Source organism: Lathamus discolor, chromosome 4, assembly GCF_037157495.1.
Source record: "Lathamus discolor isolate bLatDis1 chromosome 4, bLatDis1.hap1, whole genome shotgun sequence".
NCBI lineage: Eukaryota > Metazoa > Chordata > Aves > Psittaciformes > Psittacidae > Lathamus > Lathamus discolor.
Window position 1 is genome coordinate 61,645,250 of NC_088887.1, and position 22,132 is coordinate 61,667,381.

The 22,132-nt window shown below is 43.5% G+C and overlaps 1 protein-coding gene across 8 annotated transcripts in view; it reads left to right on the plus strand.

The window, feature by feature from the left end:
• MAP4K4 (mitogen-activated protein kinase kinase kinase kinase 4) overlaps window positions 1–22,132 on the plus strand; it is a 164,959-nt gene that overhangs the window by 139,246 nt on the left and 3,581 nt on the right. For 4 of the 8 annotated variants that reach the window (XM_065677712.1, XM_065677714.1, XM_065677715.1 and 1 more), the window contains 10 exons: window positions 69–189; window positions 1,365–1,556; window positions 3,953–4,070; window positions 4,340–4,510; window positions 8,146–8,289; window positions 14,308–14,442; window positions 17,353–17,453; window positions 18,203–18,352; window positions 19,134–19,293; window positions 21,536–21,675. In XM_065677712.1, coding sequence (XP_065533784.1) covers window positions 69–189; window positions 1,365–1,556; window positions 3,953–4,070; window positions 4,340–4,510; window positions 8,146–8,289; window positions 14,308–14,442; window positions 17,353–17,453; window positions 18,203–18,352; window positions 19,134–19,293; window positions 21,536–21,675 — 1,432 coding nt within the window. The remainder of the gene's footprint in view (window positions 1–68; window positions 190–1,364; window positions 1,557–3,952; window positions 4,071–4,339; window positions 4,511–8,145; window positions 8,290–14,307; window positions 14,443–17,352; window positions 17,454–18,202; window positions 18,353–19,133; window positions 19,294–21,535; window positions 21,676–22,132) is intronic. The other 4 variants (XM_065677716.1, XM_065677719.1, XM_065677718.1 and 1 more) reach the window with 2 other exon arrangements.

The window sequence follows — 22,132 nt, forward strand, 5'->3', positions numbered from 1 at the left end:
TGGGGCAGCGAAAGCTAGGGAATGAGTGCTCTTAATATCACTCAAGTTATTTCTTGTCTGGCAAATAGGTCAACGTTGAACTTGAGCAATGGTGAAACAGAGTCAGTGAAAACCATGATCGTCCATGACGATGTGGAGAGTGAACCTGCCTTGACTCCTTCTAAGGAGGGCACCTTAATTGTCCGACAGGTATGGCTTTTCCTTCCCTGTGCAGTTCTGCACTTTTTCTGTGCTCATTAACCCACTCGCTCATTCACCCATGCTGTTTCTACATTATATTTGTTGTTCGTATTATCAAGACACAGCTGTAGTGAATTCCAGATGAGCAAGATGTTTGATGCATGCAAAGAGGAGAGTAGCCCTTCACCCCTTGCTTCTGTTTTGCATGCTTTCCAGTGACACCATGGCAGCACCATGCAGAATACCTCAAAGTCTGTGGGAGAGAAGGGTAGAAAAGCTGCAGGTGTTTGGAGCAAGTACCTGGAGCAAGAACTTAGTTTGGTTTACCATAGAACCAAGCATAGCTCTCAGGAGTGGGGCTGGGAGGAGGCTGGGGGGAGCATTCAGGAATTCTTTAAATAGTTCTGAACCTGTAGCTGAGGGCATACAGACCACCTAGATAACATACACAGACACACATACATACAAATTCATGCAGCAGTTACTGTGGGGGAATGGAGAAGCAAAGTAGGTGGCAAGGCAGAGAACATGGACAGAGCTAGAGTGCTGTGTTGTTGCCTTTGATTCTGAAAATACTGCATTCTTGTGCCTCTGAAAGATAATGATTCCCTGCTTTCAAATGAGCTCGTGTGTTAATGAGCGTGCCAGCTTATAGGAGTTTCCTCAGTAATCGCATTCCTGAATTTCGCAACTGAATGCCAATTTCCTAATTGAACCCTCTGGTTTGAAAATTAAGATTTCATGCTTATTGTTTTAAATAGTTAGCTGAAAGTGTTTACCAGACAGTCCAAGCTCGTATCTGTATAGGATTTAAGTTAGTTTTTAACAAAGCAACAAGGAAAGAAAACCTCCCTCCACCCCCAAAAATGTGCTTGTCCGTGTTGTGGTGGAGGACTTTCCAGCACAGTTACTCTCCTGTTAATTAGTGGAGCTGGCTGTGCAAGTCAGCCACATGAACTAAGCTTTTGCCTGCCAGAAGAGGTGGGAATTTGCCGAATTCTACTAGCTCTGCCCACTTCCCCTTTCCAGCCAGGCATCAAGGCATAGATTATCAGCTAATTTAAAAAAAAAATTAAAAAAAAAGTGAAAAGGTAGAAAGTAAGGGAGAGAAGGAGAGAGATTGTTAGGGCTATAGACCTTTAAGCAGCACTTGAGCAAGACAAGTGTGCCTGTTTTTTCTACAGAGTACAGTTGACAAAAAGCGTGCCAGCCATCATGAGAGCAATGGCTTTGCCGGTCGCATTCACCTCTTGCCAGATCTCTTACAGCAAAGCCATTCCTCCTCCACTTCCTCCACCTCCTCCTCCCCATCCTCCAGCCAGCCGACACCCACCATGTCCCCACAGACACCCCAGGACAAGCTAACTACTAATGAGGTATGTCTTACACCACAGCTGGCTGCTTTCGTAGGGTTATAGCAGCATTGCCTAGTAGCTAGTTTGCAAAGGAGCTCCAGCCAATCTCCCCTGCTTTTTTTTTCCTGTCACCTTTGTTCCCACCCCCCCAAATAACACATTTCAGTTCTGTGTAAGAAGCCCTTAACTCTAGAGCAGTCTCACGCCAAACTTGCCAGTTTACTATTTTTGCTTCCTCTTAGTCAGTCATTAATTGCATGGTGTTCATTTTAAACTAAACTTGACTACTGCATTTCCAAGCCAATACTATTATATTTTTAATTCTGTTTTATTCTGGGAGCAGGCTAATTGCAAGCAGTGTGCCTCTTAAAATTTAGCGGTTAATTTTGGCTTTATGAGTGAAGGTTTGAGCTGGTAACTCTGCACGTATGAGGAGCTGCTTGTGGAAACTCACCCTTTGGGAGAGGAAGCGGCTGTGGAGGAATTTTGCTCTTTAAAGCTTGCCACATGGGCTGGGTGAACAAATCAGGTTACTACCCAGGAGGGTTGTAAAAGCCTGGGGTATTGTTGTTTTGGAATAATGAACCGGGGAGAATCTTTGGTTTTTTTCCAAGTATATGTGTACTCTGAAAAGCAGCTGTGTAAAAATGACTGTTCTCCACCAGCGCTGCTTGCGTCCAGGTGGAGAAGCAAGGCTTTGCTGCAGGGGAAGCTCCCTCTTGCTGTCCTGGGCTGATCCTGGGCTGATGCCTTCCCTTACCAACTGCTGGTGGGCAAGCCTGGTCCTTCACATGTGTGTAACCCCTTCAGCAGAGGAGATGCACACACGTGAATGATGGGCATTATTTGCCCCTTACCAACCCTAGCATGGTGGTTCCACTTGCAGCTGGGTGGCCAGCTTGGCTTTTGGGGAGAACTTCTTTCTGTGTGCAAGTAGTGGTGGTACAGGGGAAGCAAAACTTGGTGAAAGTAAGCCGCTGCTTCTTAAGAGTAGAGGTGTACTGCCACCTGTGCGTGCAAGTGCTATGGTGAAGGAAGGTTGCAGTGAGCTGGGTAGACTGATGGCAATGCACGTGTTCACCGCAGGATCAAAAAGGCTTCTGAACCACATAGCAGTAGGGTGGGTGGGAGGATTTCCTCCTGGAAATTTGGTTAGCATAATATTAATTTTCAGCTATGCTTCACTGGTCTTTGATCTTTCTAAAAGCACGCTCTTGTAGGTTATAGAGATCAGTTGATTGATCCAGAGATATGACTGCTCATTACTTTGATCTAAGCAATAAATAAGCAGGGTTCAGTTAACTCAGCTTGGGAAGTGGAGGCTGTGGCAGTGGCTGGTGGCAAAGGAGTCTTTTTATATTGAGCTGTGCAGGGGAGTGATACACTCCTAAGACCTATTGCTATTTTTTCTGCAGAGTAGAGGCTTAGAAAGGTAGAGGCTGAAGATCAGTTGATGATAAAGAAATGCCTCTGTGTTCGCATAAAGCTGAGCAAAATCTCAGTGCTGCTTGGTATACCTTACCCACATGCACGCCCTTTACATATATATATATATTTATTTTTTTTCACTTGTCCCATTCTGCTTCAGTATGCAATGTTGTCACTTTAATACTAAACTGGCAAGGGTTTTTAAGTTGTTCCATTTCCACTTTTAACAGTCCATTGTTTCACTCGTCTTCTTCCTTTCTTTATGTTTTTTCATGTTTAGACCACATAACTCAGCAAGCACCAGTGATTTTATCCACTACATATTCATAGCTTCATGTCACCGTTTGCTACACCTTCCACACTAATGAGCCCCTTTGTTCGATACAGGTTTAATATGTTGCTTTGTCAGATAAAGGTGGAAGAACCTGCTGCAGCTTTCTGGCAAGAGGCTCAGGTTAAACAAAATAGGGAGAAAGAGCAGTAGTGGACATTGAAGGAAACATACCCCATCATAGAAGTGAACGCTTGATCCCAGATGGTTCTAATTTTGTTGCACAAGCCAAGAGATCAAACTTCATAATTTATTAAACTAGCTCGCTTTAGGAGATGCTTCATAAATTCAGAAGTCATACATAGGTAGTGGACAGCTTGCAGATCAGATAGTATACATACATTTAAGCAGATTTTTTAAAAAGTAGGCATTCCCTCGCTTTCTGCCTGATTGTAGGGGCCAGTCCTATAAATCTTCACTATCAGCTGAGGTGATAGGGATGACGATTTAGCTAATTACATTTTGCTGTAACATGTGCAGTGTGCATATGTGTCTAGTTCAGGTGTGGTGCCTGCAGTGCTTTGTGTATATATAAAGGGAGTATAAAAGCTTGGGGAGGCTCTGTAGCATAATTCTGTAGAGACTTAAATATGTTGGTTGTTGTTATCCGTGCTTTTTATTGTCATTAATATTAATAAAGTTGAAATTTACATTGCAGACTCAGTCCGCTAGTAACACACTCCAGAAACACAAATCTTCCTCCTCCTTTACACCTTTTATAGACCCCAGATTACTACAGATTTCTCCATCTAGTGGGACAACTGTGACTTCTGTGGGTAAGTAAAGTAGCGGGAGATGACAACTGAAAAAAGGTTCAGTGACTTCAGTGGCTCTTTAACATACTACGAATGTTACCATCATGCTTTTTATTTTATTTGCAATGGAGTGCATAATTTTATTTCTTTTTCCATTTACATTTCTTACAAAAAGAAAGACTTGCTCAGTATTCTCAGTTACTGATTTGGGTAGTATGGTGTAAAGAATATATAGCCAAAATTTAGCACTTGAGGGATATTACATGTGTTTTACTTTTCTTTTTTTCCAGTAGGATTTTCTAGTGAAGCAATGAGATCAGAGGCAATAAGGCAGGACCCTACGCGGAAAGGATCAGTTGTCAATGTGAATCCCACGAATACACGGCCACAGAGTGATACCCCAGAGATTCGCAAATACAAGAAGAGATTCAATTCTGAGATACTGTGTGCTGCCTTATGGGGTAATGTAATCCTCTTCCTCCCTTGCCTCCTGCAGTTCTGAAGTGCAGACTTGCCCGTATGAGCTTACAGGCTTTGAGAATGCATCTCTGAAACCTTAGCTGTTTCTCTGCGTTTATTCAATGCTTGTTCGCCTCTTTTTGTTGCAGGAGCTGTTTATTACTATGTTTTTCACAGTATGTTGCTTCTGCTTTGATATAATTTCCTGCTGCTGGATATACACTTCTGATGGCACAATTTAGACTTCATTCAGCTGATCGTGATGTCCTTTTCAGCTCTCTCTAACCCCTCCTAGTACATCTCTTGCAGCTTTTAGGAGCTTGTAGTCATCTTTGCATTGTGCACCTGGTACACATGGGTATTTCTTTTGAAAAATAATCATCTTCTTGAGCCTCTTGCTAAGTATTGTTGCAGAGCTTTATTAAGGTGTTTTGTAAGATAACTTTCCATCTCAGTCATCAGTTTATGTAGGAAGGAAGCAGGAAGAGAGAAGGGTAAGAGTGTAATTTTCCAGTGTGAGGCTTTGGCTTGGTTTCGTTAAAAGAGTGGTTAGTGCAGAGAGAAGCTGGGCATGGGGTGTCAGCTGACCAAGTGTGTCTGGCCTTCTTGTCACAAGGGATAATTTATGTCAGTGTCAGACAGTTAGGATCCTACATGGGTGAAAGTCTTGGAGTAGAGCTTGTTGCCTGCTACAGTGTGGAATCACTGCTGCAACACCCAGCAAAAGGCTTTCTCTGCTGTGTCATTTCTTTCTTGGCCAGAACCCATGGGGCCACTTGATCTGTTTTTCATTATCTAGATGTTAATGTATATTACATACATGCTGCATATATTACATACATATTTATCTAGTATACCTAAACTTAATAGACTGTAAATGCACATGGGTGTCGTCTTAAAAACTATGAAGAAAAGGGTTGGCCATTCCCCTGAGTCACACAATGATTGCATAGGTCACACACTGCACTGCTCTTGTCTGCATTTTCACAGTTCTTTCTAAGGCTGTAGTTGTCTTTTGGGGTTATTTCCAGTATTTCTTGTTTCTCAGAACAGCACTGTTGCCCTGTCCGTCTTGCCTGCAAAACCATGTCAGTTAAACCATGTTGGCTTTCCCAACACCTTATCTTCCTATCTGCTGCTTTCTTTATTTCCAGAATTTACTGGTAAGAATTTTTAGCCCAGTGCTATTTCTGCCTGCATTCATATGAATAATTCTCTGATAAAATCAAGATTTGTGCAGTGTAAACTTCCAGGCTGAGAGAGGGAGAAGGCAAAGAGAAATCATACAGGATCAGTAAAGATGACTCATAATTTCTCTGATCTGCCTTGTTTTGCCAGTAGCAATTTGTGTTAATGGTTTTATATTTCTTTCATCTATGTGTTTGGCTGTTACAGTGATTTAAAGTACAGGTGTAAAATCCTAGAGGTGTTTCACAGCTGTAACAAAGCATTTCCTTGTTGAACATTTAAGGCCAGCCTGATGGTGATGCAAGCTGGTACACATGCTTATTTCTTGATAAGGTTTAGCTTCCTTTACCCTTAAGTAAATTAAGGCATTTCATGGTGATATTTCTTATTCAAAAAGAGTGGGACTTGCTTTCCTTTGTTTTGCCTTGCCTTTACAAGTAGTAGTGTCTGGCAGGTTGCTGATTGCATTAGGTCTGTGATGCTGTTTCTTCTAGTTCTGAGTGGTGAAAGTCAATGTCATGGGTTCAGTAGAGTAGATTTGTACACCCAGCCTTCATAGAGAGCCCGTACTTTCTCAGGAAGCATTTCCATTTGTTTGAAGAACCAGAACTGGTTAATTGTAGGGTGGTGGCAGAAGAGCTCTGCTGGCCATGAACAACGATAGTGCTTGCACTGCTTTCCACCAGCATAGTACCTCATTAGTTTAATCTCAAAATGCATATAGCTAAGGGAAGAGGTCATGGATGGGTGCACATGCAAACTTGAAGCAGAAACAACTGCACCACAAAGGCAGCAGAGGAAGAGATGAGGGTGGAGATGAGAGCAATTGAGCCCTGATGTGCAGACAGGAGAAGGGACCCATAGGAAACAGTTTGCATGTGGCTTGCCTTGAATTGTAGGCATACATGTCGAAGCTGAATCACTTACAGCTTTAGTCAGTGGGTCCTGGAGCTGCAGGAAGGAGACCAACTGCTGGGCACTTCTTTGGCTGGTTTGGTGGTGCTGCAGCCTGTGTTGATCCCGGAGCATGTGCCTTGCTCTCCCTTCTTCCTTTAGCTGCTTCCCATTTTAACGATGCCTCCCATTAAGGAAGACAGTAGGTGTGAAATGCCCCTGGGGCTGTGGGATGGGATCCAGCAAGTACTGACCCAGTGCAAGGTGCAGAGGCAGGAGGAGGGCAGGAAGGGGGATGGAGGAGATGTCAGCAGCTGAAGGAGAGCATGGGAGTGTGGCAGGACCTCTCCCAAGGCAGGTACTGTGGCTGCCAGCATCCATGTGCTCTGCTGCCTGGAGAAGGCAGAGGAGGAGCAGAGCAGCAAATCTGAGCAAAAGGTGTGATGGTTTCTGGGGACAGCGGAGGCCTCTGAAGTTTCCTTACTGAAAAGGCAAGAGAAAGGAAACTGAACTGTTTAATGGTTTCCAGCCCCTCCATAGGCTACATCTGCTTTTTTATCCAACCAGAGGCTTTTCAGAGTACCCCAGCACCAGTAGCTCAGGCCCCTTCTCCATCATTACCTCCTTCTGGCTGCCACTTATGCTTAAGGATGACAAGTTTTACATTGTGATTGCCACACAGGAGTTCAATAAAGCAAGTCATGCATTTGCTTTGATTTCCCTTCCCTATATCTGACCTGTCTCTGAACAATCTGTAAGCTCCTGAACTGAAACACTATTGCAAATAAATAGTTAAGAAATTTAAGAGTGATAATATATGAGTAGACCTTTAAAATCCAGTCTCATACGTAGATACTCCTACATTTATTTCTAAAAAAAAAAAAATAAAATAAAATTGATTTTAAATACTAAGGTTTTGGGGACTCTTGGAAAGTGTCCAAGTGCATGTTTGGACCTCTGTATAAAGAAAAGGGCCTACTGACTTTTCTCATCTGCGGTTGCTTATCTTGAGGAGGAATCTGTGGAAATACAAGATTATTGTAACTCCTCTAGTTATAACATTCAGATGGAAAAGATTTTTGGGAAGCTGAGGGCCAGCCCTGGGTCTGTCCGTTTACAGGAGGGCTGCACTACAGTCTGTTTCTCCAGTGGGGACCAAGCTCCTACCACTGCTTTTTTGCAAGTGGCTCTTGTCAAGAGCCTCCTGTTACCAACCCCATTACTGACAGTTAATACATCTTTGGAATACATAAGCTTGGGTACCACTTTGTGCCTTACCCCCTCCTCCAACATTAATGTGCCATTTTGTTTGGGAACTGGTGCTCTACAAAGCTGTTACTCTCTTGAATACTGCAATTTGGTGGCAGTAGTCACTGTGGCAGGTAATACAGAAAGCCTCTACATCATGAGATCTTTTAGGCTGCAGGCAGCTGAGACCCAACCGGAGGTGGTTAGACCTGCTTGAAACAGGACAGTTGATATACCAGTCATCAGTTCATCAGAATATGTGGAAAATCTGCCTACTAACTTGGATCTTTGGTTTTGTTTCTTCTAGGAGTGAACTTGTTAGTGGGCACTGAAAGTGGTCTGATGCTGCTAGACAGAAGTGGTCAGGGGAAGGTTTATCCTCTCATCAATCGAAGAAGATTCCAGCAAATGGATGTACTTGAAGGGCTGAATGTCTTGGTGACAATTTCTGGTAAGGTTAACTGTTCAACATGATTTTTTCCCCCCATCTAGTATGGCATGGCAGAAAGCTTTTCTTAGCGGCCTGTGTGTTGAGGGGAAGTCCTGACTTGATTGAAGTCAGTGGATTTTCCGTCATTTCACCTCTCTGAGTCTATAGTTTGTTTCTGCAAATGAATCATTTTCTACACGACACCCTGTGCCTGCTTGCCTCCATTCTTCCTCCTGTGGGGTGGCCTTTAAAAATCCTGCATGGGGTTGGTGGAAACGTCAAGCTTTATTAGTTTGTTCAGTGTTTGGGAGCTACAAGTTACTGCTTTGTGAACTTTGTAGAAATGCCATTCTTTCCCTCTGTCATGATTACTTTCAACCTGGCCTCTTTCTAACCAAAACATGATTCGCCACTTGGGTTTAAAGCCATCTTGCGTGTTGAAATCTGTAAGGGGGAAAATGCTTTCATGAAGTCAGGAAATAAGAATGATGTGCAGTGAGTGTGTGTGTGTTGGTGAGAGGGGAGTACAGTGTGTACGTGATGTGGAAATTACCAGTGTGAGAAGGCACATCGGTGCATCATTTGGCTTTACTCTCACTGGGTGCAACTGTAGATGGTAAAGCAATGGGAGATGAAGGGTGATGGTGATTGTTGTGTTTGTTTTGTGTGCACTGATGGAAAAATGTGTTCTGTGAAGCTGGAGATTCCAGACTCTTTGGCTCCAGACTGTTATTGCATAAGGTTATCCTGCTATTAAGCAACCTGATGTGGTGTACTGTTAATCTTTCTTCCCAGGTGTCATTCAGCCGTTTAGCTTCCTTTTGTTTTGAATTGTTTGTGAAACCAGCTTTTGCTATGCTGCGTGCATGTGACGGGGAGAGGGTGTAAATGAGGTTTCTCGCAGTGGCCCCTGTGGTGCTGTTCAGAGCCACCCAAAAGGCTACAGAGGCTTCAGAACCCCTCAGTGGAGGAGCTCTCTAGCTCTCCCAACCCTTGTGCAAAAGGCTGCACACCTAGAAAATTTAATGCATTAATGGTATTGTGCTACTACAGGCTCAAAGAACTGTGCCTATGCTGATTTTGTCAACAGAGGGCTTTGTTTCTGTCTAGAATAAGTGTATTTTATTGGCTTGTTGCTTGCTGCATTCTCAGCTACTGTTATGCTGTGAAATCTTTAAAAAGAAAGGATGAATCAAGGAGGATTAAACACCCCCCCCTAACCTGCTGTGTGTCCTTTTGATGTTTAGTGCTGTATGTTAAAATACAAGCTTTTTGTAAAGCACCATTTGATATACAGTTTATTCTATAGTAGACCTTGTAAACAGAAATATTGTATAATCCAATCTGTGTAAAATCTGTTGGTTTGAACCATACCTTACGCAGACAAGCATCTGTGATCCAATCTTGGTTCAGTTGTTTTAAGTTTATTTACATTTGTGTCAGCCACAATCCGAGTACCCTGACGCATCCATTTTCTTTTCTTCCTTCAAAACTATTGCTTCCTCTGTAGAGACATGCTACATTAACCCTTAAGAGTCAGCTGATCTTTGGCTGTATTATACCTTCATTTCTGTCCTGTCTCCTGTGTCTTACGGGAGGTTGCTGGAGTACAAGGCAGGAAAGAGGTATCCCAGCCTATCAAGAGGTAGGGCTAGGGGAGCATACTTGGTGAAACTGTGATGCTGTTATGCCCAGGCTCCCCCTTATATCCTTCTTTCAGCTTCTGCACTGCAGTTCATAATGGAAGCTTCCCTCATGCTGGACTTCCCTTGGTGATTTTTTATTTGCAATGAGTTGCTCCATCTCTTCAGGCAAACTAGGAACCCTGAAATGAAGTTGTGTTTCTGCAAATGGTCTATTATGGCAGACTGGTTATGGAGCTGCCCCTGAGCTTTGTCCCAGGACTGCTACTGCTTATCTGGGAGTGGTGTTCAGCTCCCTACGGTGCACTCGGCTGTACGGGTTTTTTGGGGAGTGATGTGCTGATGGTGGTAAGTTTTGAAAGGTGTCACCACATGGCACAAGGAACCTGCAGTGTGCTAGGAATTTGAGGGGATTGTCACAGAATTGTTTTTAATATACACTCTTGATTCTGAAAACCTGAAATCAATTATTTCCCCAATTTATATGTGAATTACAAAACTTTCTGACAACAAAGCTTGTGGTACTGAGATAGTGAGCTGCTGTGACTTTGCAGGTCAAAGCAGAGTAGTTAATCAGTTCTTTGGTACATACCGTTGAGAGGCTAACAGAGTTCTGGCTGCTCAGGTAATGATACAGTGCTGAGAGCCATAAAAATGCGGGAGGAGAGTGCAGCGACATGTATACAGAACATGCTCCACTTGTGGCTCGCTGAGGATTTTGCCTGCCCAACTGGCTGCTGGTGGCACTTGGGAAGGTAGGAGGGGATGACAGACTAGAAGAACTGGTTGGAATCTGCCTGCTTAATAATTAAAAAACACAGTGACAATAAAAACCAAAACTCAATATGGGAAAAGGGACTTTGCATTCAAAATAATGACTGTGGGAGAATCGCAGCCAGCAGTTCTAGTAGAAATCACTGGCTGCTAAGTTCATTTGATGGCTGGAGCAGATTTATTTTCTTATTTCACAAAAAAACCATAAAAATTAGACCAAGATTAAAAAAAATAAAAACTAGAAAAATCCCACAAAACAAAAGAAAAACAACACCCAGATTTTTGAGAGCTATTTAAACTGGCTAGCAGAGATTTACAAGCAGAAGGCTCTAATCCCCCTACTCCCAAGATGAACATTAAGAGCAGCAGAACTTGTTTATGTCACTGTATAGTGATATAAACATGTTTATCGCATAGCCATCTTTATATCACTGACTGGTCCTTCTCTTTTCATGCCAGGCTGCTGAAAGGCAGAGGAATTTCCTGTCTTGTGACTTTCCTTGTGGTCTAGACACTAAAACACAGTGGGAACACACGTGAGGTGTTTCGCTGTTGTTGTTTTGAAAATGTTTCTGATTGGAGAGAAATACCCTGGTGCACATGATGTGAACCAAAAAAACCCAACCAACAACTTAGCCACGTGTTGGGAAATTCCTGTGTGTATTGTTTGTTTTGAGTCTTCAAGTTTGACTAAACTACTGAGAGAGCTAAAGCCATGGAAATATCTGAGAGACAGTTTGTTTCCCAGTGGACAGGGACTTGTCATGCCTTTAAAAACATATGATGCATTGTACTGACCTTCAGCCCTCTGGGCTCTTCCTTGCCCAGAACTGCAGTGCCTTCTGGTCTGGACTGTGTTCCCTGTTTTTCAGTGTTTCTGAAAGGGCCCTTGTGGCTATTGTTCCCAGTATGTTCAGGGGAGGACCTTTCCTTGATCAGATGTGGGGCTCCTGGGAATATTGTTTCCTGCTCTAGTCCTTTTACCAAATCTTTAGAAAGCTGCAGGATTGGTGGGGCTTTATTCCTTTATGAAACATGGCTTAATAAATATGAAGTCAGGCAATAAATCAAGGTGCTCATTTACTGCCAAATCTGCTGTCGCTTTTGTAGTGGGGATAAACACAGGACAGCACAATGTTACTCCACATTTCGTTTAGTGCCATGAGAACAGAGGGGCTTTTAAAATTAAATAGCATGTCCAGTAATTGAAAATGGGTCTCCAATTCCACTTTAAATTTAAGCTCAGTGAGCAGATTTTTGACTTCAGAAGTAGCTCCTCTTTTCGTCCTGCCTTTCCCTATCCAAGTAATCATAAAAAGATCTTTCAGACTGTGCATCTTTGTAATGGAATGGTTTGTAGCACTGGAGACCGTGGGGCCAGCCTGTTTGCAATCTGTGCTTCCCCATGTGCTGCCCCTGCTGCTGCTTTTCCCAAGGATCCCATCTCTGTTAAGGGATCTCCTGCCATCAGGGTGGGGGCTCGGCACCAGCTCCAGGACCCCGGTGTGGAGCTGGTTGGGCCCAGCAGGATGGTCTCAATGCTTGGGCTTCATTTCCTGCTGCAGCGGTATGCCCTAACACTGTGTGCCCATCGCTGAGATGAGCAGCCAGCTGTGAACTGATCCATCAATAGGCATCATGTGAAAACTTAAAAGACAAAGACATCAGCTAAAATTTATAGCTGGATTGGGCTGGCAGGTTACTGGGTGGACCATCCTGACAGCTCATGGCTTTCTGCAGCGTAGAAAGTACGGTGTCACTTGGCCAGCCCAGCACTGACTGCTGTACAGGTTGGCTGTCTTCCTCTCGGCTCTAAGGGCTGCAAAATACTGTACGCATTCACCTTGTTGCCTCATCATGGCTGGAGAAGCAGTAGCATGGAGCTACTCCACTGACAAGTTGGGTTCCTGACAGCATCTCCTGTTACATAGAATGGTTTGGGTTGAAAGGGACCTTAAGGCTCATCCAGTTCCACCCCCATGCCATGGGCAGGGACACCTTCCACTAGACCAGGTTGCTCCAAGCCCTGTCAAGCCTGGCCTTGAACACTGCCAGGGATGGGGCAGCCACAGCTTCTCTGGGCAACCTGTGCAGTGCCTCACCACCCTTATAGTGAAGACCTTCCTAGTGTCTAATGTAAACCTACCCTTTCAATTTAAAACCATTCTCCCTTTTCCTGTCACTACATGACCTCATAAAAAGTCCCTCTCCAGATTTCCTGTAGGCCGTTTTAGGTACTGTAAGGCTGATAACAAGGTCTTCCTGGAGCCTTCTCTTCTCCAGGATGAACTAGCCGGATTTTCTCAGCCTTTCTTCACAGCCCTCTGACCATCTCTATGGCACTCCTCTGAACTCGCTTGAGGAGGTTCACGTCCCTCTTGTGTTGGGGGCCCCTTCCCTTCGTTGTGCAGAAACCTCATGCGGCCTTATGAAATGGCTCCTAGTCAAAGCGGGGATGATCCCTCTTCGTTGCCTCCAGCTTCATCTGTGACACTGTAATGGCTTTGGACAGCAAAGCGTCTGGAGAAAGGAGGGTGAAACCTTTGAGTATACGCATGTAAAGCCACCTTCTTGCTAGTTCAGCAAATGCTTTGTAGGCCATTAGTTGTTAAAGAATCACTTATAAAGTTTATCCTGAACCTTGCTCTGCATTCAAAGAGCACTCCTCATATTAAGAGTTAGGAGTGTGAGCTGTATTTTGATGACTGTGGCAGATGCATTGTCACTTGAAGATAGGGCAGCCTGGGCAAGTAGATTCTCTCACCTGTGGAGAAGAAACACCTCTTGCAGTTCCTGTGTGCAGCCTGATAAGTATTAGACCCCTTGCAGCACAAGGGAAGGGCTGCTGATGAAGCAGGCATCAGCTTTTAGCAAGCAGGTGAAGTTTGCATGGGCTGCGTGAAATTCTCTCACTGCGTTTTCAGATACTGTATACTTTTCCTTACAACAGAACTGGTGTACAGTGGTTCAGTGATGAAATTTTTAGTGCTGCTGTTAGGAAATTCACAATTCCACTGGGGAAACTGTGAATAATTTTAATGAAACTTGACCAGAATGGAAATGTCCTGGTTGCTAACTGGGAAGAATTTGTGAAATCCATTTCATCCCCATATTCATCTTCACTTTTGCTTCCTCCCTTCAAACCCATCCTATTCTCTTCTGATAGATGTGTACATAACTCCGGGCCTCAAATTCTATCCTGCTGCTCTCTTACAGTTTTGTGTGAAAAAGAGCCGTTCTGACTCAGCTATATATATATTTTTAACCTCAGTGCATGACTCTCTGGTGCTTTTGGTTTGGGAGTATTTACCCTTTCTGATACAAGTCTTTTGGGTCCTAAGAACCAGACAACTGACGAGCTGTTCCCTTGAGTTTGTAGTTTTATGTTCATGTGGCATTGCCATGTGTTTCTGACATTGATCATAAGGAAAGTGTGTGCTTGGGTGGAGTCTGGAGTAAAGCTGTTGTGGATGTAAAAACTGAAGGAGATCTCTGTGGTTACAGCAGTTTCTCCTTCAGTGTTAGTTTGGTTTGCTCTTCAGGGCTTTCTGTTTGCTTGGGCAGGGGGTTTTGTGCTTCTCTTCCTGTGGAGATAAACCAGTCTTTTTCATTTTGTGGCCAGGTAAGAAGAACAAGTTGCGAGTTTACTATTTGTCCTGGTTAAGAAATAAAATCCTTCACAACGACCCTGAAGTAGAAAAGAAACAGGGCTGGACAACGGTGGGCGACTTGGAAGGCTGTGTGCACTATAAAGTTGGTGAGTAGTGAATGTAGTAATCAAATTGTTGGGATTAAAGCTGGCTGGAAAGGGAGCTGCAGTGTGTGTAGCTGCTGGGTTTAAGGTTTGGTTTTATTTCTAGCTGTGTTCCCTATCCCTCAGGGTGAGCTTTTCTGGCAAAGCACCAGCATAGATGGCAGGTTATTGGGTTAAAATGAATATAGAAGAGTTTTCACAGTGGGATTCTGGGCTGTGAACTGGAGTGGGCGCAAATCCCCATCTGTCTCTTTCCTGTAGTGGATGCAGCTTCCAGGAGAGTGCTAATACGGGCAGTGAGAGCAGTAATGTTTCACCACCTCTGTTAGACCTTTTAGGTAACAGAGGGACTCTTGTCAGCTAGCAGCTGTTCTCTTTACCAGCAGTTTTCCCTTTTCACAGTTTTACCATGATGAAGTCACAAGCTGGCATGGAGTGAAAAAAGTCTTTCTTTTAATGTATATTTTAAATATTGAGGGGGAGAGGGGAGAAAAGGAAAAAAAGAGGGAGGAGAAAGCAAACCCAGCTAGTGCATGAGCTTTGGGGAAGCATCTGGGAAAAGAAACATATGTTTAACTTCAAGATGATTCATTGATTCCCCGTAGCTCACAGAATTTCCTAACGCCATCTCAGATCCACTGCAGTACACTTATGGGATGAAGTGTGTTTTCATTAGGCAGGTGGCTTTTGAGTAGTTTTAAGTAATTTAAATGGATTTGACTGTAGAAACTTCCACCAAAACTAGTGAAAGACATGTAGCATTCAGTCAGCAGAATATGCAGTGAGCCTGCTGCCCTGCAGGTGGGGATGTGAACCAAGAGCTCTTTCTCCTCCTTCTCTTTCATGATGCATATTAATGGGCAGTGGATGTTGCCTTTGATTTGGTTTTCTTCTAAGAGCCAGCTCAGTTCCTTTCCAGCTGTGTCAGTCAATGTGGGGCAGCAGCAATTGAGCTGAGCTCAAGTCTCCTCCTGTCATGCATGTGCTCTTGGAAAAACCTGCTAGTGGGGTGTAATCAATAATGATGGCAGTAAGTGACTGCTGAACCAGGAGCTTGACCCTGAAAACAATTAATAATGCACTCCTCTGGTCTCCCACCCCGGGCTGTCAGCAGCATAATGAAGTAGCCTGTTAACAATACATTAGCAGCTGTTGAAAGGAGGCTTTCCAGCAGGGAAGCATCTGAAACAAAGAGCATTCTCTTCCAGATGAAGAGGGGTTTGTTACCCCGGGCTGCAGCCTGGCACTGAACTTCCCTCTAAACCACAGATGTACAGTAGGCTTCTTCAGGTAGTGAGAGGCCTCTTTGACAGCTGCACTGCAGTTCCCAAGAAGGATGAGCTGCCAATAGTTGGACTTGTGGTCTGGAGGCTGCTGCTGGGGCAGCTGGCACTGATCACTTCCTTGTCTCTCTGATGAAACGAGGGTCTTGGACGTCAGGGTGAAGTGGTATTTATGGGTCTCAGTTGCTTCAGGCAACTTTTGGCTCCTCTAAATGATAAATTGCTCTTTTGAAACTTCAGATTTGGGTGACTTCCCAGATAGCACCCAGCACAAAGAATGAGGATTATCAAAGGTCCTTTTTCACAGAGAAGGTGGTTTTGTTCGACACCCCCTCTTCCCTGAGAAAAAATTCCAAGAAGTCTTGTAAAGTAGACAAGACTGAACGAAAGCTCTGTTTTTTAGTCAGTACAGCTGTGGAGGATGAGAAGCTTTTCCTTGTCTGTTGAAAAAGTGTCAAGTCCTTTAATGCTTATCGTTCGGTAGTCTTGCCTTCTTGCAGAGTAGAAGGAGAGCAAGTAGCAGGTTTGTTTCCATGAGACAAGAACTGCAGGCTTGTACAGTAGTAAGATATCTAAAAGACATTAAAATAGTATTTATTAAAAAAGTTGTCTTCTCACAAGTCTAAGATCTTCACCTCTGCCATGTTTTAAAATCAGGTTTGGAGATACAATGGGCAGAAGGTGAAGATGCACGGAGTTATTAATTGTTTTGGAAAAGTGGCATATTCCCCTAAGACTCGGGGTAAAGAGGTTGCAGAAACCTCCAGAGGTTTCTCAGTGTCATCTAAATGCTTTTTTTTCCCCTCCTCCTAAAATAGTGCTAGAAATAGGTTAACAAACCCCAACATTTGGAAGTCCCATGATCTGCTCCTTCCCAAATCCAGATGGCAGCTGAAAATGCAGATCCAGCAACGCTTCTGGAATGGCCATTTCTAGATTTCATCAGTCCCCTCCTGAGAGCAGTAGCTTTTTCTGATGTTTGATTTAACCAGCTGTTTGAATGTGGCAGCAGAGATACAGTTGAGCATTTGTGGATCAGCTGTGTAATGACACTTTATTTCTGATAAACTCTGTGGACTTTGGTGTTCTGTTTTCAGATGAGTTCTCTCAGGCTTCAGGAACAAAGAAAAGTGCTCTGCTATAAAATCTGCCTTTTGCTTTTGAAATGGACTTGTTTCTTAACTTTTTATTTCAGTTCCCTTTTTTCCTCCTTCCCTGGGGAATTTTGCCATCAGCTCAAAATGCCACTGCCAGTGCTGTGGCTGAAACTGTCAATACACTCTGCCACAGTCATAGCCTTCTTTTATTGGAAATGTCACTGTCTGAAAACTGATTTTCTTGTCGTGATGAGTAAGCACCGTCTAATGTGGAAAAAAAACAAGTGTAAGTAAGAGTATACTGACTAGGTAATTTGAAACATGGTGACAGGTTCAGTTACTAGTGAGGGTTTTTTGGTGGCATAAATGTGTCAAAATACTTAACTACAAAGAATTAGCAATCCTAAAATGCAGTATTACAAAACCCAAATATATGTAAGTATGGAGAAATATTGTCATTTTATGCTTTCCTGAAGTAATTGGCATGAGTTTGGAATTACTGCTGAATTCTCTTTTGTTCTGTTTAATTCCAGTAAAATATGAAAGAATCAAGTTCTTGGTAATTGCATTGAAGAGTTCTGTGGAAGTCTATGCATGGGCACCAAAGCCATACCATAAATTTATGGCCTTTAAGGTAACAGTATATTTCAGCCATACGTAGGATTTTCTTATAGCCACTTGCAGTTACCCCTTTACAGAAATGTTCTGTCATTCTGTCATAGCCATATTACAAGTTATTCAGTAAATCTCCACAAACTTTGTATTATATTTTAATTTAGGAGGGCTTTTAGCTCTAGAGGCAGTGCACTAAAAGTTCTAAATTGTAACCGAGCATAAACTAATGATCAAAATGACACAATATCACAGCTGTTTCTTTTGTCTCTCTCTAAACAAAACATGAGGCAGAGAGAAGTGAACTGAGTCTAAACATCTTCATCTGGGCAGACCAAGTCTTTAAGTGGTACTTGGCATTGCTATTTTTTATTTTTAACACTGCAAGAATGAAGTTAGCTGGCTTGGTATAATTGCCAGACTGACTTACAGACAATCAGTTATTGTTGGTTGTGCAGATTTAAGTGAACACTAGTGTCAAATTGCCCTGAACTTTGGGGGAAACAATTCTTACTAAAAACCCAAACAGACCAACTAAAGGAAACCCCACAGAAAATAGCTTACAATGTTATGTGATTGAGATGCAAGAGGTTGCAGAGTAGTCTGACCTTGTGCATGAGACATGTGAGCTTCAGTAGTCTGCTGGATGGGGGGCCAGGGGGATGTGTGGGAGGAATAAACCCATAATATTATGTGCATTAGAGTATGTTTTCATAATACCTACTGTGGTTCTAAGCAGTAAAGTAAATCTCACTCATGGTTGTCTCACAGTCATTTGGAGAATTGGTACATAAGCCATTGCTGGTGGATCTCACTGTAGAAGAAGGTCAGAGACTAAAAGTGATCTATGGCTCCTGCGCTGGTTTCCATGCCGTTGATGTGGATTCAGGATCGGTGTATGATATATATCTACCAACACATGTAAGAGCTACTGCTGGGGTTGGGGTTTTTCTTTCTTTCTGGTTCCCTATGCCCTCTCCTGCCCCTTCTTCCCCTCAGATAACCAACATGTCAGGCTGTCCCTGTGGATCACTGCCAGATGCTGGCAGTGGTGAATTGGGTGGAGGGGCCCGAACAGATGGGGCAACTTGGGCTTAGGGGCTTGTGCCTCTGTTGTCTCCTTGTGGTATGTCTCCATGATTGGGATTCTGCCTGTGCAGGTCTGTTTCAGGGGATGCAGTTAAGTGGATTGCATTGCAAATGCCTGGCAGAAGCTGCAGGGAAGGTGGCAGTACAAAAATGACACAGCAGCCCCCTGGTGAGATTCAGCAGTTAGCAAATGCCAAGGTGGCCTTAGATACTGTTGTTCATTGTACACAGAGGTGTCAGGTGGGCCTGCAGTGTGTCATGCACCTTCCTAAGAGCTATTCACTGCAGTGCAGGTTTCTGAGGTCTGCATCTGGGCTGCTTGCCCCAGGCTCCCTTCCTGCCCATAGAAAGAAATGGGCACTCCTACAGAGAAGTTAATCTTTCCTGGTTTTAGATGTCTGCCTTAAAACAAGAAGATTTGTGCCCCAAGGGTTTACAGGTCTTTGTTGTCACTGTGTAGCATGTCTAGCTTGCGGGGGAGCAGAGCTAGCACTTCTGAAATGGGCAAATCCCCACTCTGCTGTCAGCCAAAATCAAAAATCACCCAGCCCTTTCTCCCAGCAAAGGCTCTGTGGCATTAAAACGAAAGGCTTCCTCTCTTTTGCCGTTGTAGATCCAGAGCAGTATCCAACCTCACGCAATCATCATTCTCCCAAACACGGATGGGATGGAGCTATTGGTCTGCTACGAGGATGAAGGAGTTTACGTCAACACGTACGGAAGGATAACCAAGGATGTGGTTCTGCAGTGGGGAGAAATGCCAACTTCAGTTGGTAAGTGCCTCTGGTGAATCATACATAGCGTGCCCTTAGGGAGCATAAGTGCATGCACGTGGACAGGAGGGACACACATGGGGTGTAACTTCATATTCAGAAGCAGCGATGCTGTAGTATTCCCCAAAACAGCTGTGCAAAGTAGGGAGTAATCATGTGGATCTGTTCTGCGCTAAGTTTTTAAGAACCAAATCCAAACAAGCAAGATGTGAAGTTCAGGAGTGAAAAACTCACCAGGGCCTCTCTAGGTTGCTGCAGAGTATTTGCTAGACAGCCACAAAGCTGTGGAAACCTTTCAGTATAAAGTCATTACCTGGAGTACTGTGTCTAGCTCTGGAGTCCTCAGAACAGGAAAGACAGGGACCTGTTGGAGAGAGTCCAGAGGAGGGCCACAAAACTGATCAGAGAGAGGGATGGAGCAGCTCTCCTAAGAGGAAAGGCTGAGAGAGTTGAGGCTTTTCAGCCTGGAGAAGACTCCAAGGAGGCCTTGTTTCAGCCTTTCAGTACTTAAAGGGACATAATAAGAAAGATGGGGACAGACTTTAGCAGTGCCTGTTGTGATAGCACACAGACTAAGGGTTTTAAAATAAACAAAGGTAAATTTAGACTAAGTGTTAGGAAGAAACTTCTTACCATCAGGGTGATTAAACACTGGAACAGGTTGCCCAGAGAGGTACCCACATCTTCCCCCTTTCAAAATAAGGCAGTTCTGAAAGTGAGAGAAATGAGTGTATTAAAATGGGCACAGATTTGTTACGGACACAGGTGCACACTAGGACCCCTCTTGCCACCTGTGCTGCCGTATTTCAGTGCTGAGCATAGCATGGGCTGCAGTCACACCTTCCTTTAATTGGGCCAAGCACATTGCATGGTATGTGCTTTGGAATGGACACATGTGTTAGGAGGTGACTGCTGATACCTGTTCGAGCAATGCAAACAATAATGGAAGAGGAAATTTAAAGAAGTCTCATGCACAGCTTGTTCACTCCTGTGGAGACTAACTTTTGACTAGATCTAAAAGCAAGCAGGGTTTATCCGCTGGCAAATGGCAGAGCCTTTTGGGTCTGGAATGCCTGTGAAGTAAATGGCACTGAGGCAGCTGACATCATCTGAACATCTCATCTGACAATTTTTAGAAGCTATTTGGCCCAGTTACCACTAGTGGCATTTTTAAAAATAAAGAAATTTCCAGTATGATGGCACATGCTATGTTGTAGGTGTATGTTGTACTGCGGTAGAGCATTTGATTTAATTTCACAGAAAATTAATAGGGAAAAAAATCTATAAAAAGGAAGTATTGCAAAATTAAATGTGTTTTAATTTCGCTTGCTAAGAGCCATTCCTCTTCTTATTTTTTAAGTATGCATGCAAATCGGAGGCAACAGCTTACTCTTCACTGAGGTCCCATATGTTATTTCTGGCAGTGTTCCTAAGACTATCCATCAAAATGCTTTTTTGAATATACCTTTTCATAATGCTGGTGACTTTCCCCTTTATTTGATTTTTTTTACTGCTATCAAGAACAGATTTTTTTCCTCATGCTACTACTAATCTGTTTCTCCTCAGTGACACTGTAAGGAAAAATGCTTGATTTTTTGCTTTATTTGTGCACAAAGCAAAGCATTATGACAAATAATAGTATTTCCACTTGGAGAGCTTAACAAGAACCTCTTTTGAGATGTACAGAATACTGTTCAGACCAGTTGGCTTTCTCAAGGAGATCAGGTTTTTGAAGTATTACTCCTGTTAAAGGAGGCTAGTTCATTTTTTACTTTCCCTGTCCTCTTTCTCTGTTTTTGCTGACAAGCTCCTTTAAGGAAGGGAAGTAACACCATAAGACACAGAGCTAGTGTGCTGGTGACATACTGGAGTGGTTTGGCTTAGTGTATTTAAACCTCGAGTTCTGCTTTCTCCTTGTCAACGCCTAATTAGCTTGTCTCTTTGCCAGACTCGATGTTCCTTCCATTTAATTGAAGGTTGTGAAGTTCCCTTTGTGTCACAAATGCTCAGGGAAGAAGTATATAACTAACAAAGAAAAGCCACAGGGATTTTTTTCTAAAAGAGGAGGTATTTTTAGGCATCATGAAGGTGCTGAGGACAGAAATAGCACTCTGAACATATGTGTACTTGTAATATGCACATGCATCCTTTTAACTAGAGTGTGTCAGGATATTCCTCTGCTTTTTCAGTTCCTCCATGTTACCCTCTGCCTGTCCTAATGGTTTATGTTTTCTTTCCAAAGCGTACATCCGATCCAACCAGATTATGGGCTGGGGAGAAAAAGCTATTGAAATACGATCAGTGGAAACCGGACACTTGGATGGTGTGTTCATGCACAAAAGGGCACAAAGACTCAAGTTCTTGTGTGAACGTAATGACAAGGTATAATTCCCCCTTCCCCACCTCCCCCCAGTTAGTTGCTAAGATGATGAATGTGTACTTCACCTGGTTACGTGGGTTGGGTTAATCCTGACCATCAGCCAAACACCCACCCAGCTCTCTCTTACTTCCCTTTCCATGGGATGAGGAGAAAATAAAAGGAAGGTGAAAAGCCTCATAGATTAAGATAAAACAGTTTAATAAGGTCAGCAAAAGGTGTGCATGTAAGCCAAGCAAAATAAGAATTTCATTCACAACCTCCCCTTGGCAGGCAGATGTCCAGCCGCTTCCCAGGGAGCAGTACTTCTACACATGTAACCCTTCCTTGGGAAGACACAATTCGTCACCACAATGATCCCCCTATCCTCTCCTTTTCCCTGAGCTTTTATTGCTGAGCATGATTATGTATGTCATGGGACATCGCTTTGGTCAGTTTGGGTCGGCTGTCTCAGCCTCTTAA